This window comes from Megascapheus bottae, chromosome 14, assembly GCF_031878675.1.
Source record: "Megascapheus bottae isolate mThoBot1 chromosome 14, mThoBot2.hap1, whole genome shotgun sequence".
Taxonomy (NCBI): domain Eukaryota; kingdom Metazoa; phylum Chordata; class Mammalia; order Rodentia; family Geomyidae; genus Megascapheus; species Megascapheus bottae.
Window position 1 is genome coordinate 12,407,104 of NC_143522.1, and position 17,668 is coordinate 12,424,771.

The following is a 17,668-nucleotide window of genomic DNA, read 5'->3' on the forward strand; positions in this document are numbered from 1 at the left end:
GGAGTCTGAGATCTGAGGATCACAATTCAAAGCCAGCCCAGCACAAAAGAACCTGAGACTCTTATCTCCAGTTAACCTCTAAAAAATGGGAAATGGGGCTTGGCTCAAGGGTAGGGTGGTAGTCTTGAGCTGTAGAGCTCAGGGACAGCGCCCAGGCCCAGAGTTCAAGCCCCATGACCCACCCAAAAAAAAAAAAGTCATTTGGGTGATTGAACCCAAAGCCTTCTTACTACCACTGAACTATATCCTCCATTTTTGTCTTGTATATTTTTTTAATTGGGGGGAGGAATACATTGGAGTTTGAACTCAGGGCCTTAGCACATTTGAGCCACATCTCCAGTGGTATCCCATACTTACCATGTAAGTTAACTACCCTTATTTGACAAGAGGTAGAACGTTGACTGTCAGCCAAGGGAGGATATTGGTGTGTTGGTGCACCATCTTCCTTCAAGGCAGCCCTTTGACCCTCAGCGAGACAACTCTTAGAAATCGTGGATCCTACCTTGTGAAGCCCCTCCATAGTACCAGAGATCAGTTCCCCTCATGTAGGGGTTTAATCCAGCCCTATAAGGGTTGGATTAGAGAAAGGCCAGCACATCTTAATTTTTACTTGGATTGATTGGCAAGATGCCTAAGGTTAGTAGTCTGTGAGAACCAGTGGACAGTTGTGCTTAATCTAGACTATAGGTGGCAGACAAAATGGTCTCCAGGCTGAAACAAACTGCCCTTTTCTTTCTACATTTGAGTCCTTTGCTGATCTTGTATACAGCAAGACCATCCTTTAGGTTGGAGGCTTGTCTTGGGGGAAAAAAAGGTTCCAGAGAGTAGGAACTGGAGCTGGTAGGTGAACTTAGGAAGAACTTGAATCTCTTAGATCTAGGGCTTGGTGACATAAGCTGTAATAAACCCATAAATAGCCATTACCTCCATTTTATTGGATGGTCAGTCTTAATCAGAGCTAGGACCACAGGATTCTAAACTGCGGGCCCAACAGAGTACCAGATGTGCACTGTTGACTGGATGAGGGCCAGAAGTCCCTCATGTTTGAAACTGTATGTGGAAGTGGTCTGGTCTGATAAGATGAATGCAGAAGGAACTTATATTTGTGGCAGGTTCTAGCTCCTGTGGCTTAAGCTCACCAAATCCCAGCTCGTGGAGTTCACTCAGACACTATGAGACTTAAAGGTTTATTTCCCTGAAAAGCTCTCAGTGTTTGCCAGGCCATTTCCCCTGACACTGCTTCCTAGCAAGACCCCACCCTCTCTTGAGCTTCTAGTGGAGCCTTGCAATCTGCCCCTTTCTCCAGGCCACTTTCGTCGCATTAATGACGCTGGGACACCAAAGGAAAAGCAGGCTTTATTAGAAGATGGGCAAACCTCTGGTCATTCAGGATGTGAGCTATGGGGCACAACACTGGCTGTGCTTTCCTCTGAGAAGTAGAGCCGCAGTTCCCTCAGGACACGGGTATCTGGCCAGGTGCCCCAACTGGTGAGTAATGTCAGAGGTGCCACCTACTGGTAGAGACTGGCTGGAAGGAGCTAGGGACAGAGGTCTAGTGGGACTTCAGCTCCTAGGAATTTTAGCTCCAGTGCCATACATACCCCAATAGTAGGGGAATTCTGAGGGGAGCCCTCAAACCTGAGGAGCTGATTTTGCAGTATGGATAATCTGTTTTATAATGTTTTGTGGTTTCTCCAAATGGGAGTGAGTAGACTGTAAGTTGAGCAGAACCTCATGACAAATTCAGAATAATAAACAGCCAAGGCCTGAGAAAGGAATTCTAATGGGCACAACCTAGCTGGGTTGCTTCGGCCCCGCTGCTGCTGGGCCCGCTTGGGCAGAGCACAGGCTTTCCTTCCCTATGGCTCCATTCCACCTCACTTCAAACTTTTTGTTCTCAAGTGTGAATCAAGATAGAAATGTGATCAGAAATGGGGAGTGGATCATCCTATCTTTTTCCACACCATGGAATTCTTCCCTGTCCCCCGCTTCCTGCTCCTTTGGGACCAACTTCTGGTGGAAGCAGCCCCTGAATTACATGGCTAAGATGACCAGTCAGCACAGTCCAGGTTTGTGTCTGCAGAACCAAAAGATGAGTATCCTACATCATTTGGTATCCCAAGTGGGACTCTGAACTTGGGTTGATGCAACAAGTGGTCAGTCATTCTGAGCTGATGCAGCAGAGGCACAGTTAAGGTGACAAGTCCATGTTAAAGTACAAGGAATGTGCCTAACAGGCATCTGTGAGAGTGGAAAAGGCTTAAGGTGCGGGCCTTCCACAAAGCCTCCTCCCTACAGTTTTGGGACCTTCTCCGGGGACAGTGGAGAGCATTTCAGAGGCTAAAGGCCATGCTGATTAGGTTCTGAAGCCCATTGCTGGGAGGAATGGCAGGCAGGCAGGCAGGTGAAGGCAGAAGATGGAGTGCAGACCAGCTGCTTCCACGACCCCACCACTGCCCCTGTTACCCAACCAGTCGGCTCCACTGAATCGAACTGAAAAAGGGATGGGACTTGAGTTGTCTGGCACCGCCCCCTCTGACACCCAGGCGTCGCTTGGGTTCGAACTGCAGCAGCTGTGGGGGGAAAGGCCAGTCAGCACTCAGGCAGGCTTTCCCAAAGCACTGCAGAAACAGGTCCAGCGTCAGGGACTCCTGTCCCTGAGGGACATAACCTTAGGGAACTGCGCAGCCCATAACCTGGTTTTCCCCCAGAGCGAGATTGGGGGTGGTTGAACACTGATAGAAATTTGTTGCACTATTGCTTTCTAGCCTTCATATCAACATATAAGCACACACACAATTGTGGAGCTCCTGTTCCTCTTTCCCTACCCACAGGCCAAGAAGCCAGCTCCTTTAGGTCAAACTGTGCCTTACCTCAGTCAACAGGGAGGCTGCTGGACGGCTGAGCCAATCAGGCAGCTGGAGCTGGGTGTGTGCCTGGAATCCTGAGGGGTGGATCTGGGACAGTGCCTGGGTGGGGTGGGAGGACACCTCTAAAGAGGGAATCCCAAAGAAGTTATTCCAGTGGCCCCCAGCCATCCCCTTCTCCCCCCTCCACACAGTCACATTCCATGGGGTTGGTAATGGGTGATACCAATTGCTGCTTTTTCTAGTGCTCAATATTGTGTTCCAGATACTGAGCTATGTCCCTAACACAACTTTATTCATTAAAGACTGGAAAGCAGGTTCAAAGGAAAGGCGCCTTGTGCTGGTGTCAGGGTTTAACCCAGATACCTCTGGGTCCTGGAATTGATACTAGAAACAACAGTCTTGGGTTGTAATCTGGGTGGGCACCCTGTCGAACACCACTGGAACTTGTCTGCTTGGGGATGTGGTAAAGCCCCCACAGGCTACGCATTTGACAGCAGGACATGTCATGCTGCCATCAAGGCCGAGGCAGGGATGTGGTGACAGAAGAAAGCAGGTCCTCTCTGTACTCAAAGGTATATGCAATTTGGAAGAGCAGACAGTGTAGAGGTGAGGACGAACCATATAAGAAACATCCAGGAGAAAGGTCAGAAGACCTGTGGTTGGAAGAGGGAGGATAAATATTTGTGGCTAGGGTTCTCAGCTGCCTGGGCTTGGAACAAAAGTGGGCAAGAAGAAAGCCAGGAGAGATAAGCCAGCTGTGGACTTGAGGTCATAATGCATCCATTGCAGCTGTTTTCTGCTCAAATGAAGTTTGGCCTCTCCCTTGCTTCCCAATCCAACTGGCCCCAGATGTAATAACGTTGAGCTCATTTGGGCAGAGGCTAAAGGCCAGAGCATCATTTTGAGCAACATGGTTTATGGGGAGGACCTTGAGTTCTTGGCTGACCCAGACTGGACAGGGACAGGGCAGCTGCTGATCTGGATGAAAGAATCCTGTATCCAATTCTGCAGCTAAAAGAAAAGGGGGCGGGGGAGCGGGCAGAGACTCGAGATGATTCAGGGTAGGAGGACTGTGTCAAATTCTACCTTCTCTTTAAAGCTAAGCCTAGACATGTTCTTCCAGCACCTTTCCTTGACCATTCTCACTCAAGTCTCAATCATAAAAGTGGACAATACCTCTGATGTGTTTGAGACTCAGTGTGCCTGTGACTTTACTAGAGTGACTTCCTGCGTCTCCAGTGGCCAGAAGCATAGCAGGACATCTAGGCCAATGGCCAGGTCTTGGAGAACTAGGCAGCTGTCTTGTGATTCTGGCTAATAAGACTGAACCCTGCTCACCCGGCGTTCAGTGGCACCCAGTAGTTTTCTGCCCTGCCCAGCCACTCACGGTTCCTGTCAGCAGCTCATAGAGAAGTGACCCAAAGCTCCACCAGTCACAGGCTTCACTCAGCTCAGAAATCCCCCCAACTTCTGCAGGAACAAGAAAACAGACATCTCTGCCTCACCCAGGCCTCTCCATTCCCATGCTAGCAGACCCTGCCCAGCCATGTTGCCCTCAATCCCGACTCAACCAAGACATCCAATATCAAGGGCCACCCTCCCCCATTCTTGCCTGGGGCGCTGTACAGGCGGTCCACGGCCTCCCTGCTGCACTGCGGCTCCACTTCTGACCACTGGCCAAAATATGTGAGCCGGATGTGACCTTCTCATCCAGCGTGCATAAGGAGAAATGAGGGAAAAGGGCTGAGGGTGGCATCACAGAATAGCTGGCATGGAGACTAGTCCCACAGCAGGACACAAAGGCCATGCTGAGCAGGTCATGGCCCTGGGGGCTCCCAGGGTGTTATGGGAGTTACTCTAGCCTCATGGGGAAGGGCCCACCCGGGTGCAGGCAGATCCTGTGTGAACTGGCTGGGTAGGGGTAAGGTGGCACAGACCCCCTACGGTCCCCCTGACTCTGGGGGCTCCCTCCTATGGAGTGAGGGTAGGAGGACATATTCCCTGGCCTGTCCCTGGGTGGGCTGACTTGGGTTCCTTCCTACCTGCCTGGTCCAGGAGCAGGTTCTGAGGGTTGAGGTCCCGGCACAGCACCCCTTGTTCATGAAGCGCCTCCAATGCCACCAGCATCTCAGCTGCCCACTGCTTCACCCGCTCCTCCTTCACACTCCACATGGCCTCACCACCCCCCCAGCAGGCTCTGTCCACTGAAGGGGGGCTGTGACCTCTGCCTCGGCCACAGCCCCCCAATACCCGGCTGGCCCCTTCACGAACCCAAAGGAGTCCCCGAGGGGGCCCAGGGTCTGAGCTCTGGCCAGTTCGCCTGGTTTGAAGGTACCAGTGGCCATTTGGCGTCTTTGTGAGATTTGAGGAGCAGGAAATGCCAGTCTTGGCTGCGGGCTCCCTATCCGCCTCTCGGTAGGCTCTGAGGTGTGGAAGCTCCCTGGCTGGAGGGAGGCTCTGAGAAGGCTCCAGAAGGATCTTGTCCTGCCTCACAGAGTGGCCTGGGGGGAGCCGGGCTGAGGTCAGGAGGCTGAGGCAACTGTTGAGCTTTGACTTCTCCTGGGTAGCACCGGGTCTGTGGCCCAAATGGTGGGGGCGCGCCTGGGAGAGCAGGTGGGACCACAGAGTGCCTCCTGGGCCAGGCCAAGGGAAGGCAAGAAACAGCATGGAAACCACGTCTAGGTCCATCCCCCCTTCCTCCATTTTGGGCAGCCTCCTCACCCCCCTCTCCTCCCTCTTTTTCCCACTTGACTTGCCTGCTCTCAGAGAACTGTCTTACAAACTGCACACCCTAAATGCATTTTTATTCTTGTGGTAGTGGAGTTTCAACTCAGGACCTTGTGCTTGCTAAACAGAAACTAGACTGCTGAACCATGCCCTGAGCTCTGTATTCATAATGAGAGGCTTTGGTTGGAGTGGTGGATTCACTACTGTTTCATAATTTCATCATTTCGATTTTGTTTTAGGGAAAATGATCTAATGAAATGCAAAGGCCAGATCTCCAATAATTATACATTATGACCCAGGGATATTTTGGAAATTACTGAGATCGTTAGTGAATTTCTACCACATGACCCAATTCCAGTCCTTAAAGCTTCAGTCGGTGAGAATGGCTGAGACCAGAGGAAACTGTGGCGAAAGAGAGGGCTGCAAGAATACCCCCTCTCCTGCCTGTGGTGTGGGCCTCCTCTCCAGGGCACTGCACAGAGGCTCACAATGGCTTGCCTCTGCCACCAGCAAGTCTAGGCTCCTCAGCTGTGCTCCACATCAGGAGGAAGCCACACTCCTTCCCAGGGCTCACCATTTCAAGAAGGTAAGCGACTACAAAACCCCAAATGCCTGAGCTGTTGCCAGGGCCCCTGGGGCCCTCACCTTGTATGTGTTCCAGGTGCAGGAAGATGGAGTCCTCGCTCACAAAGTACCGCAGCAGCTTCGTCATGTAGGGGACCCCATGTGGGATGATGGTCAGCCGTTCCCGGCTGACCACGTGGCACCTGGGCAAGCTCTGGGGAGCAGGCAGGGCAGAAAGATCAGCTGAGAACAAGGCCAGAAGCTGCTGCTACCAGGAGATAGTCCAGCAGACCTGCCTTTGGGGAGCACCCAGATAAGAAGTGGGAGCCATTCTGAAAAACAACTGCCTCCCTCAGTTCCTGACCTGTCCTCCCCACTTTTTCCTCAGGCTCCTCCGCCCTTCTGGCCAAAGATGATATTTGCGCGAACACAAGTATAAATGTGTGTGTGAATGAGTGTGTCTTGCAGGATGGAGGGGAGGGGAGGTTGTCTATCTAGGAGGAAGAGCCGGTGCTCAGGAACAGAACAAGCAGCTTTTGGATTTGGAGGGGACATGGATTCCACATGCACATTCTGGGAGAGTGTTGCAGAGCTTTGAGGGGTCCCAAGGGGAGCACGTACAGCAGGGGCTGGACAACACCTGCCTTCACTACGAAGGTCCCTCCAGTTGCTGGGTCCTGGACCAGCTGCACCTGTCAAAGTCCAGAAGGTACACACTAGTTCCTGGGGATCCACTCCCCAGCTTCCTCCACCAAGTCAACCCACCCAGGACAAGGCAGGGAGTATGCCCCTCTCCCCCGACCACATCCATCCCATCCTGTTCACCCACAGCTCTGGGGCTCCTCTGTGCAGTATGTAGGCAGGCCCCGCTACCATCTCTTGTGCTCTCTGGCTCACCTGTGGCGGCCTCATGGCCTAACCTGCCTTCCTTGATTGTAAGTACTACAAAAGCAAGGACCGCCCTGTCTAGCTCTATATCCCCACAGTCCTGGGGCTGGGAGGACCCCTATGTAAGAATGCCTCTCCTCTCCCCATCCATTCTGAGGAGTAGGAAAGACTGAGGAAATCAATCCCTTCCTGAGCCCACTGTCGTGCAAAGACTGAACATGGCGCCTCCTCTGACCTTTATTCTACAAGGAAGAAAACCAAGGCTCTGAGAGTATACCTCCAGGCTGTGTGGGCTGGGCCACACAAGCTTGCCATGTTTCTTCAGGTGTCTCTCCAGGCCCTTCTATACCTGCTTCTTTGAAATAAAGTCCTCTCTAAGCCAGGTATGGTCGTACACTGGCTACTCAGGAAACAGGGGGAGAGGTATTACTTGAGCCCAGGAATTCAAAGCCAGCCCGTGCAAGAATTTGTCTCAATAAAAGAATCAAGTCCTATCTGGAGGCTGTCTTCAGCATTGCTTTCTTCTTATGGTCTGCCCACAGAGGAGGGAATGGACCTGGCTATAGGAGGGGCAGGGGTGTGTCACATCAGCAAGGCAGAGGACTTAGCCTAGATGAGGACACAAAGAAGACAGACAGCAAGTCTTTGGCCACTGGTCTGCCCAGGATGTTCCCCAGGGAAGACCTTAGCTGCCCACAGAGGGGAAGGGGAGCCAGGCCTTGAGGCCAGGACAATGGACAGGGGTAAGAGCCACAGCCTCAGATGGTGTAGGGAAAAGGACCCTGGGGTTAGAACTTAGGCAAATGAACTGATTTTTTTTTTTTCTTTTCCAACAACCAAACAGGAATCACAAATACCCAACTTCTTTTCGGTTGCAACCATAAATAGCCTTTCTATCTTTCTATGACGTCCCATGACTTATCTAAACTTTATTCTAATCTGGAGTCATAGCAGTTTTTCCTTCACAGGTTATTTTTTTTTTGAGGGGGAAGCGCTGATTAAAGCAGACAATTGAAGCAAAAACTCATAATCCTCAGCAATGAACAATATACTATAGAAAAAACAACATTGGAAACAAAGTACTTACTCTGAGCTAAGTACTTGCATGGGTTATTTAATTTTGTTCTCACTACTCTCCTGCGTAAGTTACTGGTGACCCTTTAATTGATGAAGAAATCAAGATTCAGAGAGGCAATATTGCCTTTCCATGGTCACTGTTATTAAGTGATAGAGGCAGGATTTGAATCCAGACAGGTCGATCCCAGAGCTTTCAGATTTAACTGGGTCCACAATCAGATGATGTTGGCAAGTACTTTCCCTTCTGGACCTCAGTTCCCTACCATCAATAAAATGGGGACCACGTAAGCCCCAGGCCCTGGCTGTAACAGTAGGAAGCTGTCTCTTTTGAGCACTAGAGGTCTCTCTCCCCTCCAACAGCCAAAGACAGAACCTATCCTGGCCTTGGCTTCCAGACCAAACTTAGGCAATGTTTGAAAAAGAAAGGCAGCAAACTCTAAAGTCATTTAGGAGAACAGAGCTTCCCACAAGCACTGACAACTCCCATAATTCCCCCCAGGCTTTGCCAAGTGGGATTCCCCACCACCTTGTGCTGGGCAAGACCCTCTGACTTACGGTCCAAACAAAAAGGAGAGCCAGAAATACAACTTGTCCCATACATCAAAAGAATTGTGTTCAAAAAACACATTAAAATCTAGTTGTCTAGAAGAAACTAGACTGAAACATTGACTGATTATCTTGGAATTCAGTAGGGTGTTGAGCGTTTGTTTTTTTCCAGATTCAGACTCCTTTCTGTTTCGTTATATCTCAAAAGAGTAACAGAGGCAGCATTTTCCCATTAATGAAAATAAACTAAAAAAAAAAACCCAACTTTTTCTTTTGCTTAGTGACTTGGAGAACAGAGACCACCTAGTGCTTGTATTCCATGAATCTCAGTTTCATTCTCTGAAGGAAAATTAGTATCATAATGCAACACTTTCAAAGCAGAGCCACCCCTAGAGACAAATGTGAGGTGGGAATAGTGGGTCCTGCGCCCACCTTTTCAAAGGTATCTTGTTTTAATTACTTATTTTTAATTTTTTTTATCGGTCATGGGGCTTGGACTCTGGGCCTGGGTGTTGTCCCTGAGCTCTTCAGCTCAAGGCTACCACCCTACCCCTTGAGCCACAGCGCCATTTCCAGTTTTCTAATGGTTAATTGGAGGTAAGAGTCTCACGGACTTTAGTATCCGGGCTGGCTTTGAACCACAGTCCTCACATCTCAGTCTCCTGAGTAGCTAGGATTACAGGCATGAGCCACCACGCCAGGCTTTTTGTTTTATTTTTAAACCCATTGAGTCCTTGGGACACAGAGATAAAACTTTGGTGAAAAAACAACAATGTCTTTCTTTAAGAATTCACTAAGAATCTTAGGTCCTAGGAGGACTTTTTCAGGGAGCAACAAGTCTAAAATCTTCAAAGCCAAAGGCCCTCAGGGGCCAGACCCATGAGCACAGTGGGGTGGAGGGAGGGGTGAGGAGGAGGGAGGGGAGGGCTGGAGCCATCTCAGGTGAGCAGCCCCTGTCCTGGGCTCCCTGCTGCCACGTGAGACTGTGAACTCCACATGTACTGATCTTCTGGTTGTTCAGGAGACGTGGAAATCTGTGCTTTTCATATGAAATCTTCACATTTGAAAATGTCGGTAACAATGAAAAAAATAAAATTTAAAAAAAAAAAAAAACAACCTGTGTTTGAGCCAAGTAAAACAAGGGACTTGGAGAACCTTTTCCTCCTCATTCCCAACTCAGGGCATGGTTCCCAGAAGTCCAGCACAAACAGGGGGACATCACCCTGACTCCAGGCTCCCTGAAGACAGACTCTCAGGTGTCTTGCTTGTCTACCTAGTCTCTAGCTTAGGGACTCACTCTGCCAGCAACTCTACAGCTCCTGGAGACCCCCTTCCTGCCCCAGTTAATCCCAACAGCTGCTTCCTTCCTAGGCATGCCAGAACAGCGCTGAGCAAGCCCTGCGTGCCCAGCTCCTGGGCTGAGGGCTAGCCAGCACTGCCTCACTGGATCTGCCTGGGCAGAGCCATGGTGGAATGGGCCTAACACCTTTCCTAATTTGGGGAAAATGTTGTTCCTGGCTTGGGCATGACCCACAGAAAGGGTTCTCAGGAGAAAGCTAGAGTCAGTTAATTGGATGCCCCCAAAAAGCTAGAAAGGAAAAGAGGACAGTACAGTTAGGTTTAGCCTTAATTTGTGCTTTCCCATTATGTAGCCAGGAGAGTGCAGCACATCTAAAAATCTCTATATGGGATGGGGGGAGTGAGGGGGAAGCATACTCAGAAGCAGACTGCCAGTCTAGCAAGCACAAGTCTCTGAGTTCAAACTCTACCACCACCAACACAAACATAAGTAACAAAAAGCAATCTACAGTACTTTGCAAATGTATGTTGCAGTGCCAACAAATCAGGAAGTCCTGTGCCACAGACCTTCTTCCTAGAGAATTTCAGTATAGATTTGCAGCCTAAAAACTCTGAGAACTCCTAGAACCAAAATATAAAGTAATAGAACTCTTGTTCACTGCTTTCCAAACATGTTCAAGTGGGAACTTTGTGCACCATTAACACCTATGGTTCTACAGGGTCTCGCTCAAAGGATGGTGTCAGCCACTCCTGACAGCCTGTCCCTGGGAGTGGCTCTGCTTGGCCAAGGTCAGGATGTGGCCACTGAGTGGGAGCGGGGCTGCAGCAGATGGAGGCTGGCTGGGCCTTCGCTCACAGTCTGGGGCCTGTTCCAGAGTCCCAGGAGAATCAGCTGGATGGAGCAAGGCCTGGAGATGGGCTTCTGTCTGCTCTCTCAGTCTTGTGGCTCTCATTCAGAGCCATCAAACATGCATTAAATGTCTCAGCATGTGCCAGACCTTTCCCAAAATCATTTCATTTTTCTTCCCAGATCACCCCTTTGGGGGAGAATTCCCACTCCACTTTACCAATAAGGAAATCAAAGCTCAGAGCAGCGAGGGGACTTGCCCACGGCTACCTTGGATTGGCCAGCCTCAGGCCTGCTCTTCAGACAGGATGCCTCCCACTTGCAGGTATATATGTGGGGATGGGAGGAGGGAGACGGCGTATTCTAGTCTCTTTTCATGATCCACCAGATTCATCAAAAATCATCCAAGTGTTTTAAACTATAGACTCCTGGGTTCAACCCTAAAAACTCTGATTCCACAGGTCTGGGGTGGAGCCAAACATCTGTATTTTGAGGAACCTCCCCAGATGATGTTCATAAACGGGCAGTTTGGGAAAGAATTTTTAGTGATAACTCCAGGAGTCTTGGGCTGGGGGCAGAGGAGACTGTGACACATATGGACACAACTGTCATTTGACCTGTTTGCCCCTCTTACCCCCTACTTTCTTAAGGGCTGAGCTATCACCTATCTTCTTGTCTGCTCTGAATTAAGGGAAACATGGAGTTGGGGTGAGGGTGTATGGGACGTGGAGAGAAAGGGCAGAGGCCCTTGAGATGCAGGCCAGCCTGGGCCCCCTGCCAGGCAGGTTTCTGGAGCTGATCACCTTCTCTCCCCAGGAAGAAGTGCTCAGGAACAGTTCTGGGCTGCAACCCCGGAGCAGAGTGAATGCGGGGTGGAGGCTTGTGGGAAGTGGGAGCGGGCAGGGCAGTGAGGACTGGCAGAGTGCCCTGGGTACAGCTTCTCCTGTGGTTTCTGTGTGTTTTCTGTGTCTGAGCCTGAGGCTGTGGAGAGGGAGCTGCCTGCCGCTTTTCATTCCCCATGTTTTCCTTTCCACAACTTAAATGGTGTGTGTTGGGGTGAAGGAAAAGGGGGCTGCTGGACTCCATGGCTGTCCTGGCCCACTACCCTCTGGAGGCCTATGAACAGCTGCTACAGATCTCTTTCTCATACCATACCCCTGCCTAGCACACCATCTGCGTCCCCTTCCCTTCCCTCCCCTCCCTGGGATATCCACTCACTCACCTTCTCGATGACCCCAACTACCCTGCAGCCCTGCAGCTGCTCCAGAGCAGAACTCAGCATGCGGATGGGCCGAAGCCTCAGGCTGCTGAAGCCCTGCAGAGGAGAAAGCCCGGCTACATGTAGCCTCTACCATGGTGGCCTCCCTGGGCTGTGGGCAGGGACTCCTGTTCTTGATTCCTAGGGCCTGCAGTGTGCAGTGTTCAGCATGGCCAGGCTGATCTCCACCCACCCCTCTAAGACCCAGGAGTCCTTTCCAAAGCCTAAGTCTCCGGAAAGCAGATAACTGCCAGGACGGGGGGGACTAACTGGAGAACCTGCCCGTCTCAGAGCCTATACCAGCAACCTGCTTTGAGGAAAGAGCCTACACACACAGTAAGCCGTACAACTGTATGCCTGAGCACATCTTTGGGCATGTGTTTGCATTTTCAGTCCCCATCAAGTGCCCACTGGGTCAGGAAAACCACATGGGGCGAGTTTTGCTGTTTTTAATCAGTCATGGGGCTTGAATTTAAGGGCCTGGTCTTGATCTCTGAGCTCTTTTGCTCAAGGCTAGTGCTCTACCACTTTGAGCCATAGCACTACTTCTAGTTTTTCTGGTGGCTAATTGGAATCTCAAAGACTCTCCTGCCCAGGTTGGCCTTGAACTGCAATCCTTAGATCTCTGCCTCCTGAGTAGCTAAGATTATAGGCACACGTGTACATTCATTCATGGGTTTATGTGTCTTTCAAATACACACACCATGCCTTCTCACAACAAAGACAAGATCTGGAGGCTTTGCACGTATGCACATGTGCAAACCATCTGGAGCTGTGGCTGTATATGTACACGTGTGCCAATTGCTCTGGGAGGGCGCGAGGCTGGCCCAGACGTGATGCATTGAGGACCTGAGAATGAATAAACTAGGAGGGTATGAACTAGGAGAACAGGGGGCACAGGAGGGCAGCCCTGGCACACACTTCAGACTTACATCTTCCACTCCCTGGCCAGATGGGCATGGGGTAAAGGGGCAGCCTCACCGAGTCTGGGCTGGCTCCGCTGCCGAGTGTCCGCTGCAGGTGGCAGTTGAAAATCTCCTCGGCCCGCCGCAGGTACTTGGTGATTTTCAGCTTGACTGCCTCGCGTCGCTCCTTGTTGGGGTCAACTGTGTGGAGGATGGGGGTCCCCAGGGTCTATTTCTGCTCCTCCACCCTGCTGGAGGGTGGGGGTGCTCCCACTCACCACCCTCTGCTGTCTGCAGCAGAGGGCTCCTCCTTTCTCTCTCTCTTTCTTTTTTTCTTTCTTTTGTGGGTCATGGGGCTTGAACTCTGGGCCTGGGCATTGTTCCTGAGCTTTTGAGCTCCAGGCTATCGCTCTATCCCTGGAGCTACAGCCCCATTTTCTAGTGATTAATTAGAGATACGAGTCTCATGGTCGTCAGTGCCCGGGCTGGCTTTGAACCATGATCCTCAGATCTCAGTCTCCTGAATAGCTAGGATTACAGGTGTGAGCCACCTCACCTGGCTTTTCTTTTCCTTTTATTTTCAGTTTATGTGGTACTGAGGAATTGAACCCAGGGCTTCATGCATACTAGGCAAGCACTCTACCACTAAGCCACACTTCCAGTCTCCTCCTGCCTTGTTTTTAGCCAGTCCTGGGGCTTGAACTCAGGACCTGGACACTGTCCCTAAGCTTCTTTTGCTCAAGGCTAGCACTCTACCATGTGAGCCACAGCAACACTTCCAGCCTTTTCTGTTTATGTGATACTGAGGAATTGAACCTAGGGCTTCATGTACGCTAGGCAACCACTTTACCACTAAGCTCCATTCCCAGCCCTATGGCTCTGAGTTCTAGGGCTGCTTCAGCAGATTCTGTCCCCAGTTTGCTCTGGGGTGGCAGACAAGCAGGGGAAGAAAAAGAAGGAGGATGCTGGGAAAGACAGCCACTCCTCAGCCTACTGCACTAGAGAGCTACACCCACCACCTTATTGGCCTCTCTGAATCCCTGGAAAGACACAGGGTGTGCATTTTCCCAGCCATTTTTTCGGAAGAAGATAGAAGTTTCTGGAGAGCATTACTTCTCTGACACCCAAAGTGACAAAGGTTAGGGTGGAGGCCAGATCACAGGACAAAGGAATGCACAGGACAGGCCTCAGATTTGTGGGGTTTCTCCTGCAGGAGCATAGAAAGAGGAAGTCAGAGACTGGCTTCTACCCTCAGCTTGGCCATGAGGCCCTCAGGGGGGTTAAACTGGCCTTAGCACCAGCCTGTCCAGGCATGGAAATGCCTCATTCTGCTCTGACAACCTTGGACTGCTTTCTCTGGAGCACACACCAGGCCTCCCACTAGACAGTGCATGGCTCTTCAGCGTTCATGTTAGTGTCCCACTTTGGCCTCAGTTTCCCTCTTCCCTCCCTTTATGTCCATTTCATTGTCCTTCCATCTGGGACTATCCTTACACATTACCTGCTCACCAGTCAGCTATCTCCCCAGAGCTGAGTGCCAGTTCCCAGAGGATGCTCATCCAGCCCAGCTCCAGGGCAACCAAGTATCCTCCGAGGTGAAACTCCACTCCAGCTGTGCCCCCTGCTAACTGCGGGGCCATGGCAGCCCTTCAGCAGCCCCAGGCCACGTTTTCTCACAGAAAATTGAATACCAAAGATAGTTTCTGGCCAGCACAGTGTGCTCCTGAAGCTCTGGCACCCAGATCACAGGGCTGACAGAGAAGGAACACTCGAACCCAGGATTCTGAAACCAGTCTGAGCAAGAGAAGCCCTACCTCAAAAAAAAAAAAAAAAAAAGAAAGGAAGAAAGGAAGGAAGGAAGAGAATGGAAAAAAGATTGTCCATGCATGTAATTTTTTCTTTTTTCTTTTTTTAGTAATTCAGGGCCCTGTAATCCCAGTGACTCAAGAGCTGGTGATCTGGAAGATCATGATTTGAGGCCACCCTGGGGAAAGGGCTGACAAGACCCCATTTCAATGAACAAACTGGATGTGGTGGTATGTTTCTGTTACTCCAGCTACCCAGGAGGCATTGGTTGATCACAGGCGGAGGCTAACTCAGACCAAGCCTTGAGATCTAGTCTGAAAAATAATTAAAAGCAAAAACAACTGGAAGTGTAGCTCAAGTGGTAGAACACTTGACTAGCAAACTCAAGGCCCTGAGTTGAAACCCAATTATCCCATCAATAAATAAATAATACTGTGGATATATAGTTTTCATTAAATATAGTTTCAGTCATTCCTACTCTGACTCTTCCCGACCCACCCCAGGCCCCTGGCCGGGCCCGTCCTCACCATGCACACCTCGGAGCAGCACATCCACGCCGTTCTGGTAGTGGTTGAACGCAGCCTCATAGTCCTCGCTGACGTCACGCTCCAGGGCCAGGCGGATCTGTGTGGCCGCATCCACCAGGTAGTCACGCTTGGTCATGTCAGGTGTCCCAGTGGCTACCTGCCTGCGGATCTGTTCCAGGTACACAGAAGTCTGGAATCTTGCTCGTGAACAGGGCTCAGCCTCCAGGCTGGTGTCAGGCTGGCATTCACAGGCCACCAGGCTCATGGCTACCCTGAGGATGGAATCTGTAATGAACAAATACGGTATGGTGCCACGCTCCTAGCTACACCGTGCTTTTCTCTGCTGAATACTGGGAAGACTAAATTCACTTCCAACGAGTGAAGGGATCAGAGCAAACATGTACAAGGCCCCTTCATAAGCCAGAGCCTTCCTAAGTTGTGGAAACAACAAAATTAAAGCTTGGGCTCTGTTTCTCTCCCCATTCAAATTCAGTTCCTCGAGCCTTTGTGTTGAGTTTTGGAAAGAGTTGAGGATATCTGTGACCCAGAGTTGACCTCAAGTGACCTCCACAGAGCAAGCTTGCCGTGTAGTGCACCTTGAACACATGGAGGCCGCACACTCTGCTCCAAAGCTGCTCCCCCCCTCCCACACACACACAGGTCCCCACCCTGCCCATTCTCCCCTCCCTGCTGGTCCTGTAGGATCCTCTCATCCTTTAGGTCCAGTCTAGTAGCCCTCTCCCAAAACAGGGTGGATGGTGGATTGTTCCTGCCTTGCTTTGGTTCAGTAGGGGGAAATACTGAGAGTGGGAACCTCTCACAGAGCCAGCAGGGAACTGGGCTTACTGCTGGACAGTGAGATGCCAAAGTGGTAGGTAGATTCAGTGACATTTTGGTCTTTTTCTTTTAGCAGTGCTAAAGCTTGAACTCAAAGCCTTTACCTTGCTTGGCTGGTGCTCTGTCATTTGAGTCATGGCTTTTTCACTTTTTTTTAAATTGGGGTGTGTATGTGTGTGTGTGTGTGTGTGTGTGTGTGTGTGTTGGTATTAGAGCTTGAACTTGAACTCAGGCCTTAGCTTTCTCACTAAGGCTGGTCCCCTACCACTTACAGCATTCTGATGGTTAATTCCAGCGGTGGCTTCAAACCATGGTCTCAGCCTCCTGAGCAGCTAGGATTATCGGTATGAACCACCGGCCCTTGGTTTTACTGGTCACTTTGGATATGGGAGTCGTATGGACTGTTCTGCTTGGGCTAACCTAGATGTGAGTTGGCACTAGATAGGTGGCCCAGCCCTATGGAGGCTCTTCCCTCCTATCCTGGACCATGTAGCCTTCCTGCCAGGAAGGCCAAGAGGCCAGCCGCAGTGGAGGAGGGAGAGGAAGGGGCTCAGGCCAACGCCCTGCTCTGTCCCTCATTGCAGCCTGGCAGCCACCACTCCTCTCCCAATGTGTGCCATTGGGAAAGGGTGGGCCAGGAACGCCCAGACCCAGCTTTCTGGACCTCATGGCCAAGAGGAAGCCAACAACAGGATGAAGGGAAGGGTAGGAAGGAAACGCACATCCCCAAAGCCGTGGATAGCTGCGCCTGGGCCAGGACGCGGCCAGGAGGTGAAGGAAAACCAGCCCTCCCTAATAGGCCCAGCCCCGGGGGTCATGCAAGCCCCTGTGCTCCAGGGACACCCGGCTAGGGTGGGATGCTCCAGTCAGGCCCGGGTGTTCCGGGGCCACGCAGCCGGCTCGGGCCAGGCCACGCCAAGCCCTGGAAAGCGGCACGTGCAGCCCGCGAGGCCCAGCGCCGGGAGCACCGGGTGCACGGTCCAGCGGGGCGGGACGGGGCGCGGCCGGGGAAGGCAGGGAGGAGCAGGGGAGGGAGGAGGCCTGCTCCCCGGCAAAAAACCAAGGGGGAGCGGGGCAAACGCCGTACCTGCCCGAGCCAGGAGCTCGGTCCGGTCCGCGGGGCCAGGCCTGCCGGCCGGCCGGCCAACTCCACCCCTTCAACCTCCCCGGACCGGCGCTCCGCAGACGAGCCGGCCTGCCAGGTGCAGGGCGGGGCGGGGGCGGGAGGGCGAGGGGGTCTTGTCCGCTGCTGCCCGGTCATTGGCTGTGGATGATCTCATTCTCCACCGCTAGAATAAACCACCAATCACCGCCCGGCTTGGCTTCCGCCGGCCCTTAAAGTCACAGGTCTGAGCCGAGAGGAGCCCGAGCGGGCCGGAGTGGGGGTGGGGAGGGATGGGAAGGGCGGGGTTGGTGAGCTCAGGTGGAGAGTGGGGTGAGGGTGGGGAGAGGAGGTGTTACGGTCATCCAGGTATGCAAGGGGGGGGGGGCTGCTTCACAAATGTAGGCCGACCGGG

The 17,668-nt window shown here is 51.7% G+C and overlaps 1 protein-coding gene across 5 annotated transcripts; it reads right to left on the reverse strand.

Moving 5' to 3' along the window:
• Nucleotides 1–1,336: 1,336 nt before the first annotated feature.
• Rps6kl1 (ribosomal protein S6 kinase like 1) lies at nucleotides 1,337–17,282 on the reverse strand. 5 transcript variants are annotated; one of them, XM_090344491.1, is made up of 11 exons: nucleotides 17,239–17,282; nucleotides 15,315–15,581; nucleotides 13,058–13,182; nucleotides 12,041–12,133; nucleotides 6,806–6,853; nucleotides 6,243–6,375; nucleotides 4,913–5,503; nucleotides 4,483–4,572; nucleotides 4,258–4,340; nucleotides 2,874–2,969; nucleotides 1,337–2,573 (listed from the first exon to the last, which is right to left on the reverse strand). In XM_090344491.1, the coding sequence occupies exons 2-11, from the start codon at nucleotides 15,577–15,579 to the stop codon at nucleotides 2,463–2,465; spliced, it is 1,635 nt and encodes a 544-aa protein (XP_090200617.1). In that variant the 5' UTR covers nucleotides 15,580–15,581; nucleotides 17,239–17,282; the 3' UTR covers nucleotides 1,337–2,462. The 5 variants fall into 5 exon arrangements, with proteins under 5 accessions (XP_090200617.1, XP_090200618.1, XP_090200615.1 ...); XM_090344492.1 differs by having other exon boundaries at nucleotides 15,324–15,586; XM_090344489.1 differs by having other exon boundaries at nucleotides 15,315–15,586.
• Between the last annotated feature and the right edge of the window lie 386 nt (nucleotides 17,283–17,668).